Source organism: Thalia democratica, chromosome 8 (genome assembly GCF_965202585.1).
Source record: "Thalia democratica chromosome 8, ktThaDemo2.hap1.1, whole genome shotgun sequence".
Lineage (NCBI taxonomy): Eukaryota > Metazoa > Chordata > Thaliacea > Salpida > Salpidae > Thalia > Thalia democratica.
The window spans coordinates 42,531,853-42,546,695 of NC_139172.1; the positions used below are offsets into that span (position 1 = coordinate 42,531,853).

Consider the following 14,843-nt stretch of genomic DNA (forward strand, 5'->3'; position numbering starts at 1 on the left):
CCAGATTTTTTAGTTTTTGTAAAAAACAGTTTATAAAAAATTAGCAAAAAAAACTATTTTTTAGTTTTAGGTCATATATTTTTTTATGAAATTTTTTTAAAATCTGCTTCCTACAAGTTGTTTGTAATTTTAAAAAGTAAATTTCCTAAAAACTTTGATTTAAGTTCTTTAAAAATATAGAAGGAGATAGATATTTATTGAACTTTTTAAAATTTTGACAAAATTGCCTTTGAAAATTTTCAATTTTATACATTTGATCGGAATTTTTTTTACAAAACTTGTTATATCTCAAAAGTAAATTGAAATTTTTTGTTTTGTAAAAATTAACTTATGGTATCTAATTTAAGCTTTGAAATAAGAGCCAATATTATTTTTTGTAAAATAAAATGTTGGACCCCTATATGCCTTTAAAATATATTAAAATATTACAGGTTGTAAACTTGTTTTAAAGACAGACTAAATTAGTTTCTTATATTTAAAAGCTAGAAGCAATTAATTTTGTTAGGACTAAAACATTTTTAAATTAACACAATTCAGTTTTATTAGAACAAAAGACAGCTTTTCATTTTGTTAGTTTTACTTGAGTATTATAGCTAAGAACAACTTTGAAGTACAGAATATTTTTTAAACTTATTGGCTCAGATGAAGTTTGAAGTTTTGTACGTGTTTTTATTTTTGTTATTCTCCATAAACTGCCAAGAAGCCTACATCAGCATGCTTGAGACTTTCAACAGAGAGAACCACCAGATTTTGGTGGACTACAAAACAGTGGGCTGGTTTGCCTCCAAGATGCTCAAAGTGAAGTCTTCCAACGGAGAGCCAGTCACTATCGACTCACCTGGGTGCAAGGTGTACAAAGGCGGCTCTTTCACGTGTGAAAACCACAACTACCACCACATTTCAGCGTCTTGCAGCTCCTGCATCAACCAAACCTTGACTGTCTTGTTCCATCTGAACGACGACATCTTCTACTGGAACGTTGTGGTCAATGATAGAACAGAAAAAGCTCTCCAGCTCAAAATCTGGATAGACAGGATAACTGAGGTGACTGATATTGAGGAGGTGTCAGAAAGATCTAACATGTCTTACCCTTTGACCCAGTTGTTTCAGGCCTGGGGAGAGGAACCCTTGCTGAGGAAGCACGGAAGAGTGAACTCTTTGAAGCTGAACTGCAAGTATGATTATGAAGAAAGGTGCTGGCTGATTGACGTTGAGTTTGAAGAGCTGGGAAATTTGTTGCCAGTCATTGAAGTTTACGCAAAGGAGTATTTGTACCAATTCAAAGGCCACGTTGCCGATGTGTTATACTTTCTCCCACAACTTCCATTGGTTCAGCACAAAGCAGAAGCTCTTAATAAAACATACACTGTTTCAGATGATATTGTTGGCAAAACCTCCACCCACGCCTGCTTTCCTCTCAGAATTTTGGTTGCCACAGCAGACCACCTTGTGCTGACCACTGACCAGTTTAAAACACACTTGGTTCTCGAGTTTCCAACTGACTCCCAAGTTGTTGACTTTTTGCTGACATCTGATTGCATCTATGTCTTGTTTTCAGACTCAAAGCTTTTCAGCTCTTCTGTGTTGAAATCAGAAGAAAGTTTTAGGTTTGAGTTGGTAGAACTGGGTGGTGTGGTTGAAAACATAACAGGAATTTCTTCAGCAAAGTTGTGCTTGCTTCCTTGTTTGCAACGCCCAGTCAGCATTGCTCCAAACCAGTGTGTTTTAGTTTGGAGTAGCAAAAATATTCTTTTAAAGTTTCATAGTGGTGCTAATTTTCATAGGCTTAGCTTACCATTCAATACAAGCCTTACAGACATAATTTTTGTTGCACCTGACTTATTGCAAAACAGAGAGTTGAATATAATATATTTAGACAACAGTACAACATTAACACTAGTTAGGTGTCAAATATTATCAATAGACAAACCCTTAGTTTGTAAAAAAAAAGGTATTCCCAACTTCAGGCCCGATGACTTGTCTTTTAAAATGACCGTGTCAAACTTGGCAAACCTACCTGTGGTCTTGTATAACAAAAATGAAGTTGGTTACAGCTCCGTTGATCAAACTTCTCTTTTCAAGTTTTCTGAACCAATAAAAAAAGATGGGATAAAGAATGTGATTCAAACTGATTCTTTTGACCACCTTGTAGTCATTTCAAACACCAACCAAGTCTATTTTGGCACTGCAAGACAGAAAAAGCTGATTCTCTTACCAAGAAAAGACTCTCCAGACAATTTCAATGTGACTTACTTGTTTGACCAGCCTTTGAGCCAGTCTCTGTGCAGAGTTGAATGGCACAGGTCAGGTGAAAACTACACCTTCAATGTAGAAAAGCTCGCCACAAAGCTAGAAGTTTACAGCGTTCTGGCAAACACGACTGAAAAGGCCAAAGATGCCTGTGACCACGTCTACAAAAAGTTCCTTGTGAATGGGGGAAAACCCATGCCGAACTCTGTGATGGACTTCACTGGCTTCCTGCAGAGTGTGAGTATTGAGTATGTTGTGAGGCATATGTTTACGCCTGACTCATCACTGAACATAGACCCGTTGAAGTGCAGTTTAGCTGGGAACATAATGATCTTGATGAACACCAGCCACAAGCAAGACACCTTCTACCAGACAGAGGAGCTTGTGATGCGCGAGGACACTTTGAGTTTGACAATACAGCCAATAATGGTGGAGGAAGGCCAAGCAATGGGGTCTAGATGCAACAAAGAGCTTACTATGGTTGATTGCTACTGGCAGGAGGGTGAGGAGATAGATGCTTGTGACAGCGGCACTCACCAGGTTTTCTACATCAATGTGACTTGTGTGCCAGAAAATATTGTCTTTAAAGACCTTGTCAGCGGTCAAGAGTGTGAGGCCCTGCTGATAAATAATGAGGTTGATGATGTCTCATCCTTTCTATCAGAAAACTTCAGTTGCATAATAGAAGTAGACACTCATGGGTTGGTGGATCCACTGCTGTTTAAAATTGTTAATGGTGAGAAACAGTTGATCTTTCATGACTTGAAAATCACTGAGTTAAACAACAAGAACACTTGGAACATCTACTCCATTCCTGGTATCAAACAGGACTGCCAGCTGTGCCCAAACTTCACTGAGTCAGGTATGAACCACCAAAACTATTTGCAAATCGCAAACAGCGCCTGCCCTTGTAAGTTCAATCAAACTGACACGTACATATCTCAACTCAACTTTCAGCACTCTTACGATTCAGCAGACACTGATTACTATCTGAAGTTTGACTTGCTAGACGACAGCTGCTGCAACGTCTCGTACATTGTCAAGTTCAAAGCGCCTTACAGGTTTTTCTTGTTCAGCGTGACATACACGACAAGTGTTGCATTTGTCACTGTCTTGGCAATTACGCTTTTGTTGGGCGTGGTTTCTTACTTTCTCTGCCTGCAGCAGTTTAAAGAAGAGCTTGCCAAAAGAAAAGCAATTGAAGAAAATCAGTTGTAGAGCTTTTGTTTTTATATTTATTTTTGTTTCAGCGTTTAGGTTGTTTTAATTATGTTTATTTTTAGTTTTATATTTTCATTTATCTATTTGTTAATTTTACAACTCTTTTTTTTTTAATTTCATTTGTTTTTATAAATAATGTGTCATATATCCATATGAGCTTTTAACAGTGTAACTTAAAGACTTTTTATAAAATTGAAAATTCATCTACTGATTTTGTTTTCTAATGATTTTTTGAACGTATGCCTTTTTTTAAGCAACTCATAAAGTTTTCACTTCGCAGCTTATACTTATAGTTTCTGAAAAAAAAAACATTTATAATGGGAGGTGGTAGCGAAAACGGTGGTAGTTCTGATGACTTCAACAAATTAGAACTTGTCTCAACCATTGGTTTCAATGGATTTGTTAACAATGGAATTATCGTCCATCCTGACAGGTTAATTTGAATTTAAAATTATTTTTTCTAAGTGATTTCCTAAATACAACGTGTGATATCATTGCAATAGCATCTTCATTTATAAATCGTACTACATTTAGCGAAATATTTCATATGTGTACAACAAAATTTTCCTTTTCTAAATGTTATAAATTCTGTTTAACTTTTAAAGTTTATTTTTGTCATTTTTCAATTAATTTAAGTAGTTTAAGGTTTAAATAATATTTATTTATAGATTAAATAGTAAATAGATTGATATTTTCAAGTTTAAGCTTCTAAAAATATTTTATTTCCTGTTAATTAAGTTTTTAAACTTGCATTTTTCTGCGCTAAATAAACTTTATTACTTAGTATTTAGCACTTCTCCAAAATATTTGAAAGTTATTAAAGAGTTTTTCCTTTACTTTATATAATATTAAGTTTGACAATGCATATTTTTAAGTTCGTTACACTTAAAAGTTATATTTTGTAAAGTAAAAAATATAAAACACCGTGTTTGTTTCATTAATTTTAATTATTTAAAGTTTTTAATACTTAAAGGATTTTTTTTTAATTTATTGTAAAGTTATAAATTATTTTACTAGGGTTTTATTCTGTTTTTAAAATTTATATTGCTATTACCATAAAGAAATTTTTTTTGTGCAGAATAATCATCTACTTCTTAACAATACTAAAGGCTTTGAATGTAAGATTTAAATTCAGAGACTTTGTAAATTTAGTTTAAACGTAAATTGGTACCACAACTGAAAACTATAAACAATTTTTTTTTTATTTGTAACTAAACATTACGTATTTTTATCACAGAGAGCACATGATGTACCCAATCGGTTGCAACCTCGTCATCAGAAACATCAACAAAGGAACCCAGGAATTTTTGAGTGGACACGAAAACAACATTTCGTGTGTTGCCATTTCTAAATCTGGCAAATACGTTGCAACTGGACAGGTATGAAATATGACTGCTATAGTTTTTGAAAATGATAGTTGGATATTTTTGACTGTATTATCAACTAGTGACCCTTTTTAAAAGTGTGTTGTTTTGAAACTAGTTTTATATCTAAAAAAATTCTTTAAATCTTTGTTTACTTAAAAATAAGCAATTTTTTCCTTAACCTTGACTTTTAGCTTCAATTAAAGATTTTTTTTTTGCTTTTGTGCAATTTGTTTTTAAAGTTAAAGAACTGAACATGATATTTACTAAAAAAATAACTGTTAAATTGTTTGTTTTAAACAATTTTTTTGTTTGCCGTCTAAGTAAAGTACCATGCTTGTAATATTTTTTGACAAATTAATTAAGTGGAATTCCATGATCAAATAAAATGGATCAAACTTTGTACTAATTTCAGTTCAGCTTCACAAATGTATCAATTGCTATATTTATCAAATAAGTTGGTCTCCGCATGTATTTTTGAAAACAAAAAACATACAATCCGCTCTAATATAATGATATCCCGTGGTTGACCCCCTTAGTATGAACCACTTCCGATTTTCCCCACACAGGTGACATTCATGGGGTTCAAGGCGCCCATAATAATCTGGGACTTCGAGCAGAGGAGGATGCTGCACATGATGACCCTGCACAAGGTCAAGGTGGAAGACCTCGCCTTCTCCCCGTCCGAGTCCTACCTGGTGTCCGTTGGCGGAGAGGACGACTGCACCTGCGTGCTGTGGGACGTCAAAACCGGAAAAACTGTCAGTTTGTTTGGTTTTTGATAATTTGTATTATTTACTTTTTTATTCTTAGGAGAGTTTTCTTGTTTAAGAACTTTTGTTACTTATTTGAAATGTTCTTTAATTTTTTTAATAGTCAAAAATGTTATTGTTGTTTCAAGTTTAGTCTGAAATACAAAAATTAAAATTTTAAGATAAGTTGTTTTCTTTTTTCATCTTAGACAGCATTTTGTATTTTTATTCTCAGAATAAAAAATAAGTTACTATTAACATGATTTAACATCTTTATTTATATAGTAATAATTTTCAATCTATCTAAAAACATTTTCAATTAACACACAACCGTCCTAAGTATTTGTATAACTGTTTAATTTATATCTTCATAAGATTTGAAACTCTACACTACTTCAAACAACAACTCGCAATTTTCAGGTATGCGGCGGGGAGTCCGCTTTGAAGTCGAACGGAAACGTGTCATGCGTGCAGTACTGCAACGTGTTCGATGACGTGTTTGTGACGGGCGGCGACAACACGTTGCGCGTGTGGTGGGCTGACGTCACAAACAAACAGATGGAGCCCAGCGAGTGCAACCTCGGAGCTGTCAGGAGGGTCGTCAACTGCATACAGGTGTTTGATTGGTAGTGTGTGTTAGTTAAGTGTGCACAGAAAGTGTAGTTCTTAGTATTTTAAAGTGCAAATGTTTGTAAAGTTATTAGTTTTGAATTTAGAGGTGTTTGATTGGTTGCTTTTTATAGATCTTATTTAAACAAATTTAAAAAAAAACAGTTTGGTTGTAAAAATGAAAGTTTTGGGAATTATTTTTTTTTATTAGAACTTATTTTTAATTTATATGTAGTTAGAAACGTGGTAAACTGCATACAGGTGTTTGATTGATTCTTTGTTAGTAAAATGTGGACAACTTTTGATATATTTAGATAACAACAATAACAAGTGTATGTAAGATATGTTAACGGTTTTTAAATTGTTTCATTAAGACGAGTTGTCAACTGCGTACCTGTTTTTTTTTAAGTGTGAACAATTTCTTGGTATGCAAAGAAAGTTTGTTTACATACTAGCAAGTTAAACGTATGAAAAACTGTTTTTGAAGTTTTAAGGTTGTTGCTACTTGAATGGTCTTTATGTATATCAACTATACTATAACAACTAAGTAAAAAATACTTTTTGTTTCTTATATAGCTTTGTGTTATTACAAATTATTTTCAACTATGTACAAACCAGATACTACCTGATGATGAGTTTTTCTACTGTGGAACGACCACTGGCGACATAATAAAAGTTTCAATAAAAACAAAGAAAATGCGAAACATTGGCCCTATGAAAAAGGAGAGTAAACACAGCGGTGGAATTACTGCCTTACAAGTAAGTTTATATTGGTGTTATAAGTTGAGGTGTTTTTATTACATTGTAAGTAAACTTGTGTTCAATTATAAAGTTTACAATAGAGTAGTCATAAGGTCAACAATAAGAGGTTGTATAGAGATTGTATAAAAACTTAATACAACTTCCTCCAAATATTCAAGTAGTTGAGATGTCGAAGATTCATGTTCAATAGAGCTAAACAATTATGATAATTTTTGCAAAAAATAGCTTAAGTTTTATAATTTTGTTTAATGTTTCTGTGGCAGATCATCCAACCTTACATCAATTAGTTTATTTTTAACTTTGTATTATAAAAAGTTAAATTGAACTCATTGTAACTGTTATGAAAATTATCAGTGTGAAAATTCAGTAACGTTATTTGTTGAATAGTTAAATTGTTTAAGGTTTGAAATAAGTGTTTTTAATTTAGTAATAATTTTGTGATTATATATTTTGTATATTTTTATTTATTTATCTGTAATTAAAAATAATTTTTCCTCTCTAGCTGTTGAAAACTGGGGAACTTTTGGTGGGGACGGGACTGGGCAAGGTGATGGTTGTCAGGACAACGGGAGACAAGTACCCGGTTGTCAGGCAGTCGCAGGTTGTTGGGGAGGTGACGTCACTGGCACTGAGGGGGGAGGGACACCAGTTCTTCACCGGAACCAAAAGTGGTCATGTTAACAGGTTTGATTAGTTTTTTTTTGTAAATTTAAGTTAATACTGTTATGTTAAATTCAAAATACTTTTTAAATTTATTGGTTTTACAAGTTAGCAAAATAACTACAATTGCGTACTCTTATATTTTTACAAATTTTCTTTTATTTATATCATATAAAATTCTATAAAGGTCATATGTTTAGCAAAAGGGCATTCTGATTTTGTTATTAGTGTGATCTCAGTTTTCAAAATTTTAAGTTATTGGGCTTTATATCTTTGGTTTGATTTTTTTCACAAGACAAACTTTCCAATATTCTTGTTTCAAAAACCTTATTACCTTCCAAACACTTTTATGGTCTTCTGTATAAGTTTTTGATTAAATACAATCTGTAATTTTTGCATACTTTTTTAAAATAACAAAACATACTAACAAACCATATTAGGGAGACAATATTAAAAGCAAACTTAACTTAAAACTTATGTTTTTTAGTTCAATAGAAGTCTATTTCCACTAAACTTGTATTTAAGTTACTTAAATATTCTTTCATACTGACTTTCTTGCAAAAACCAAAGACACTTCTGTGTTGCAAAAACATATCCACTAAAAATTACACATTCCAGGTTCAACTTCTTGGAGTTCACTCAGGAGCAGATCATCACCGCGCCGTCGGAGTCCGTGGAGGACGTGGCTTTTCCCACGGGGACTTCCCTGTTGTTTGCCACGTGCAGCGGGGGACAGATCAGGGTTTGGCACACGACGACCAGCAGGGAGCTGTTGAGGATCGACGTCCCCAACATGAAGTGCAACTGTATTCACTTCACTGAGGTGAGAAATTTTAAATAAATAACAATAACTAAATATAACTTTGAAACTGTATTCACTTCACTGAGGTGGGAAAATTTTTCAGACCGGCTTTATTCAGACCGGCTTTATCTCAAAAACTATTTTGATTTTTTTTAATCTGTAAAAAGCATCTTGTAGCTTAGTAAAAACTATATAAAATAAGATCATAAAACAAAAAAGGGTGTTTACCCCCGCCCTATGCCCATAACTAAAATTAACTTTAAAACTGTATTCACTTCACTGAGGTGATTAATTTTAAATTAGTAACAGTAACTAAAATTAACTTTAAAACTTTATTCACTACACTGAAGTAAATAATATTAAATAAAAGACAATAACTAAAATTAACTTTGAAACTGTATTCACTTCACTGAGGTGAATAATTTTAAATAAATAACAGTAACTAAAATTAACTTTGAAACTGTATTCACTTCACTGAGGTAAATAATTTTAAATAAATAACAATAACTAAAATTAACTTTGAAACTGTATTCACTTCACTGAGGTGATTAATTTTAAATTAGTAACAGTAACTAAAATTAACTTTAAAACTTTATTCACTACACTGAAGTAAATAATTTTAAATAAAAGACAATAACTAAAATTAACTTTAAAACTGTATTCACTTCACTGAGGTGAATAATTTTAAATAAATAACAGTAACTAAAATTAACTTTTAAACTGTATTCACTTCACTGAGGTTAATAATTTTAAGTAAATAACAATAACTAAAATTAACTTTAAAACTGTATTCACTTCACTGAGGTAAATAATTTTAAATAAATAACAATTACTAAAAATAACTTTTAAACTGTATTCACTTCACTGAGGTAAATAATTTTAAATAAATAACAATAACTAAAATTAACTTTGAAACTGTATTCACTTCACTGAGGTGAATAATTTTAAATAAATAACAGTAACTAAAATTAACTTTAAAACTGTATTCACTTCACTGAGGTGATAATTTTAAATAAATAACAATAACTAAAATTAACTTTAAAACTGTATACACTTCACTGAGGTGATAATTTTAAATAAATAACAATAACTAAAATTAACTTTAAAACTATATTCACTTCACTGAGGTAAATAATTTTAAATAAATAACAATAACTAAAAATAACTTTGAAACTGTATTCACTTCACTGAGGTAAATAAATTTAAATAAATAACAATAACTAAAAATAACTTTGAAACTGTATTCACTTCACTGAGGTAAATAAATTTAAATAAATAACAATAACTAAAATTAACTTTGAAACTGTATTCACTTCACTGAGGTGAATAATTTTAAATAAATAACAGTAACTAAAATTAACTTTGAAACTGTATTCACTTCACTGAGGTAAATATTTTTAATTAAATAACAATAACTAAAATTAACTTTTTAACTGTATTCACTTCACTGAGGTAAATAATTTTAAGTAAATAACAATAACTAAAATTAACTTTAAAACTGTATTCACTTCACTGAGGTAAATAATTTTAAATAAATAACAATAACTAAAATTAACTTTTTAACTGTATTCACTTCACTGAGGTAAATAATTTTAAATAAATAACAATAACTAAAATTATCTTTAAAACTGTATTCACTTCACTGAGGTAAATAATTTTAAATAAATAACAATAACTAAAATTAACTTTGAAACTGTATTCACTTCACTGAGGTAAATAATTTTAAATAAATAACAATAACTAAAATTAACTTTAAAACTGTATTCACTTCACTAAGGTAAATGATTTTAAATAAATAACAATAACTAAAATTAACTTTAAAACTGTATTCACTTCACTGAGGTGAATAATTTTAAATAAATAACAATAACTAAAATTAACTTTAAAACTGTATTCACTTCACTAAGGTAAATAATTTTAAACAAATAACAATAACTAAAATTAACTTAACACTGTATTCACTTCACTGAGGTAAATAGTTTTAAATATTTAACAATAACTAAATTTAACTTTAAAACTGTATTCACTTCACTGAGGTGAATAATTTTAAATAAATAACAATAAATAAAATTAACTTTGAAACTGTATTCACTTCACTGAGGTGAATAATTTTAAATAAATAACAATAACTAAAATTAACTTTAAAACTGTATTCACTTCACTGAAGTGAATAATTTTAAATAAATAACAGTAACTAAAATTAACTTTGAAACTGTATTCACTTCACTGAGGTAAATAATTTTAAATAAATAACAGTAACTAAAATTAACTTTGAAACTGTATTCACTTCACTGAGGTAAATAATTTTAAATAAACAACAATAACTAAAATTAACTTTAAAACTGTATTCACTTCACTGAGGTAAATAATTTTAAATAAATAACAGTAACTAAAATTAACTTTGAAACTGTATTCACTTCACTGAGGTGATAATTTTAAATAAATAACAATAACTAAAATTAACTTTAAAACTGTATTCACTTCACTGAGGTAAATAATTTTAAATAAGTAACAATAACTAAAATTAACTTTAAAACTGTATTCACTTTACTGAGGTAAATAATTTTAAATAAATAACAATAACTAAAATTAACTTTAAAACTGTATTCACTTCACTGAGGTGAATAAGTTTAAATAAATAACAATAACTAAAATTAACTTTAAAACTGTATTCACTTTACTAAGGTAAATAATTTTAAATAAATAACAATAACTAAAATTAACTTTAAAACTGTATTCACTTTACTAAGGTAAATAATTTTAAATAAATAACAATAACTAAAATTAACTTTAAAATTGTATTCACTTTACTGAGGTAAATAATTTCAAATAAATAACAATAACTAAAATTAACTTTGAAACTGTATTCACTTCACTGAGGTAAATAATTTCAAATAAATAACAATAACTAAAATTAACTTTGAAACTGTATTCACTTCACTGAGGTAAATAATTTTAAATAAATAACAATAACTAAAATTAACTTCGAAACTGTATTCACTTCACTGAAGTAAATAATTTTAAATAAATAACAATAACTAAAATTAACTTTGAAACTGCATTCACTTCACTGAGGTGAATAATTTTAAATAAATAACAATAAGTAAAATTAACTTTGAAACTGTATTCACTTCACTGAGGTGAATAAATTTAAATAAATAACAATAACTAAAATTAACTTTGAAACTGTATTCATTTCACTGAGGTAAATAATTATAAATAAGTAACAATAACTAAAATTAACTTTGAAACTGTATCCACTTCACTGAGGTGATAATTTTAAATAAATAACAATAACTAAAATTAACTTTGAAACTGTATTCACTTCACTGAGGTGAATAATTTTAAATAAATAACAATAACTAAAATTAACTTTGAAACTGTATTCACTTCACTGAGGTAAATAATTTTAAATAAATAACAATAACTAAAATCAACTTTGAAACTGTATTCACTTCACTGAGGTGATAATTTTAAATAAATAACAATAACTAAAATTAACTTTAAAACTGTATTCACTTCATTGAGGTGAATAATTTTAAATAAATAACAATAACTAAAATTTACTTTGAAACTGTATTCACTTCACTGAGGTGAATAATTTTAAATAAATAACAATAACTAAAATTAACTTAGAAACTGTATTCACTTCACTGAGGTGAAAAATTTTAAATAAATAACAATAACTAAAATTTACTTTGAAACTGTATTCACTTCACTGAAGTAAATAATTTTAAATAAACAACAGTAACTAAAATTAACTTTTAAACTGTATTCACTTCACTGAGGTAAATAATTTTAAATAAATAACAATAACTAAAATTAACTTTAAAACTGTATTCACTTCACTGAGGTAAATAATTTTAAATAAATAACAATAACTAAAATTAACTTTTAAACTGTATTCACTTCACTGAGGTAAATAATTTTAAATAAATAACAATAACTAAAATTAACTTTAAAACTGTATTCACTTCACTGAGGTGAATAATTTTAAATAAATAACAATAACTAAAATTAACTTTAAAACTATATTCACTTCACTGAGGTGAATAATTTTAAGTAAATAACAATAACTAAAATTAACTATAAAACTGTATTCACTTCACTGAGGTGAATAACTTAAAATAAATAACAATAACTAAAATTAACTTTGAAACTGTATTCACATCACTGAGGTAAATAATTTTAAATTATTAACAATAACTAAAAATAATTTTGAAACTGTATTCACTTCACTGAGATAAATAATTTTAAATAAATAACAATAACTAGAATTAACTTTAAAACTGTATTCACTTCACTGAGGTGAATAATTTTAAATGAATAACAATAACTAAAATTAAATTTAAAACTGCATTCACTTTACTGAGGTGAATAATTTTAAATAAATAACAATAACTAAAATTAACTTTAAAACTGTATTCACTTCACTGAGGTAAATAATTTTAAAAAAATAACAATAACTAAAATTAACTTTGAAACTGTATTCAATTCACTGAGGTAAATAATTTTAAATAAATAACAATAACTAAAATTAACTTTAAAACTGTATTCACTTCACTGAGGTGAATAAATTTAAATAAATAACAATAACTAAAATTAACTTTAAAACTGTATTCACTTCACTGAGGTAAATAATTTTAAATAAATAACAATAACTAAAATTAACTTTGAAACTGTATTCACTTGACTGAGGTGAATAATTTTAAATAAATAACAATAACTAAAATTAACTTGAAACTGTATTCACTTCTCTGAGGTAAATAATTTTAAATAAATAACAATAACTAAAATTAACTTTAAAACTGTATTCACTTCACTGAGGTGAATAATTTTAAATGAATAACAATAACTAAAATTAACTTTGAAACTGCATTCACTTCACTGAGGTGAATAATTTTAAATAAATAACAATAACTAAAAATAATTTTGAAACTGTATTCACTTCACTGAGGTAAATAATTTAAATAAATAACAATAACTAAAATTAACTTGAAACTGTATTCACTTCTCTGAGGTGAATAATTTTAAATGAATAACAATAACTAAAATTAAATTTAAAACTGCATTCACTTCACTGAGGTGAATAATTTTAAATAAATAACAATAACTAAAATTAACTTTAAAAGTGTATTCACTTCACTGAGGTAAATAATTTTAAATAATTAACAATAACTAAAAATAATTTTGAAACTGTATTCACTTCACTGAGGTAAATAATTTTAAATAAATAACAATAACTAAAATTAACTTTAAAACTGTATTCACTTCACTGAGGTGAATAATTTTAAATGAATAACAATAACTAAAATTAAATTTAAAACTGCATTCACTTCACTGAGGTGAATAATTTTAAATAAATAACAATAACTAAAATTAACTTTAAAACTGTATTCACTTCACTGAGGTAAATAATTTTAAATAAATAACAATAACTAAAATTAACTTTGAAACGGTATTCAATTCACTGAGGTAAATAATTTTAAATAAATAACAATAACTAAAATTAACTTTAAAACTGTATTCACTTCACTGAGGTGAATAAATTTAAATAAATAACAATAACTAAAATTAACTTTAAAACTGTATTCACTTCACTGAGGTAAATAATTTTAAATAAATAACAATAACTAAAATTCACTTTGAAACTGTATTCACTTCACTGAGGTGAATAATTTTAAATAAATAACAGTAACTAAAATTAACTTTAAAACTGTATTCACTTCACTGAGGTAAATAATTTTAAATAAATAACAATAACTAAAATTAACTTTGAAACTGTATTCACTTGACTGAGGTGAATAATTTTAAATAAATAACAATAACTAAAATTAACTTTGAAACTGTATTCACTTCACTGAGGTGAATAATTTTAAATAAATAACAATAACTAAAATTAACTTTAAAACTGTATTCACTTCACTGAGGTGAATAATTTTTAATAAATAACAATAACTAAAATTAACATTGAAACTGTATTCACTTCACTGAGGTGAATAATTTTAAATAAATAACAATAACTAAAATTAACTTTGAAACTGTATTCACTTCACTGAGGTAAATAATTTTAAATAAATAAACTAAAATTTACTTTGAAACTGTATTCACTTCACTGAAGTAAATAATTTTAAATAAATAACAATAACTAAAATTAACTTTGAAACTGTATTCACTTCATTGAGGTAAATAATTTTAAACAAATAATAATAACTAAAATTAACTTTAAAACTGTATTCACTTCACTGAGGTGAATAATTTTAAATAAATAACAGTAACTAAAATTAACTTTGAAACTGTATTCACTTCATTGAGGTGAATAATTTTAAATAAATAACAATAACTAAAATTCACTTTGAAACTGTATTCACTTCACTGAGGTGAATAATTTTAAATAAATAACAGTAACTAAAATTAACTTTA

At 27.8% G+C, this 14,843-nt stretch overlaps 1 protein-coding gene across 1 annotated transcript in view; it reads left to right on the forward strand.

Moving 5' to 3' along the window:
* The first annotated feature begins 3,765 nt into the window (after positions 1 to 3,765).
* LOC145842042 (cilia- and flagella-associated protein 52-like) overlaps positions 3,766 to 14,843 on the forward strand; it is a 64,398-nt gene continuing 53,320 nt past the window's right edge. The window contains exons 1-7 of the mRNA XM_082949399.1: positions 3,766 to 3,904; positions 4,709 to 4,850; positions 5,405 to 5,596; positions 6,008 to 6,202; positions 6,815 to 6,955; positions 7,461 to 7,642; positions 8,237 to 8,441. Coding sequence (XP_082805525.1) covers positions 3,789 to 3,904; positions 4,709 to 4,850; positions 5,405 to 5,596; positions 6,008 to 6,202; positions 6,815 to 6,955; positions 7,461 to 7,642; positions 8,237 to 8,441 — 1,173 coding nt within the window. The 5' untranslated portion in view covers positions 3,766 to 3,788. The remainder of the gene's footprint in view (positions 3,905 to 4,708; positions 4,851 to 5,404; positions 5,597 to 6,007; positions 6,203 to 6,814; positions 6,956 to 7,460; positions 7,643 to 8,236; positions 8,442 to 14,843) is intronic.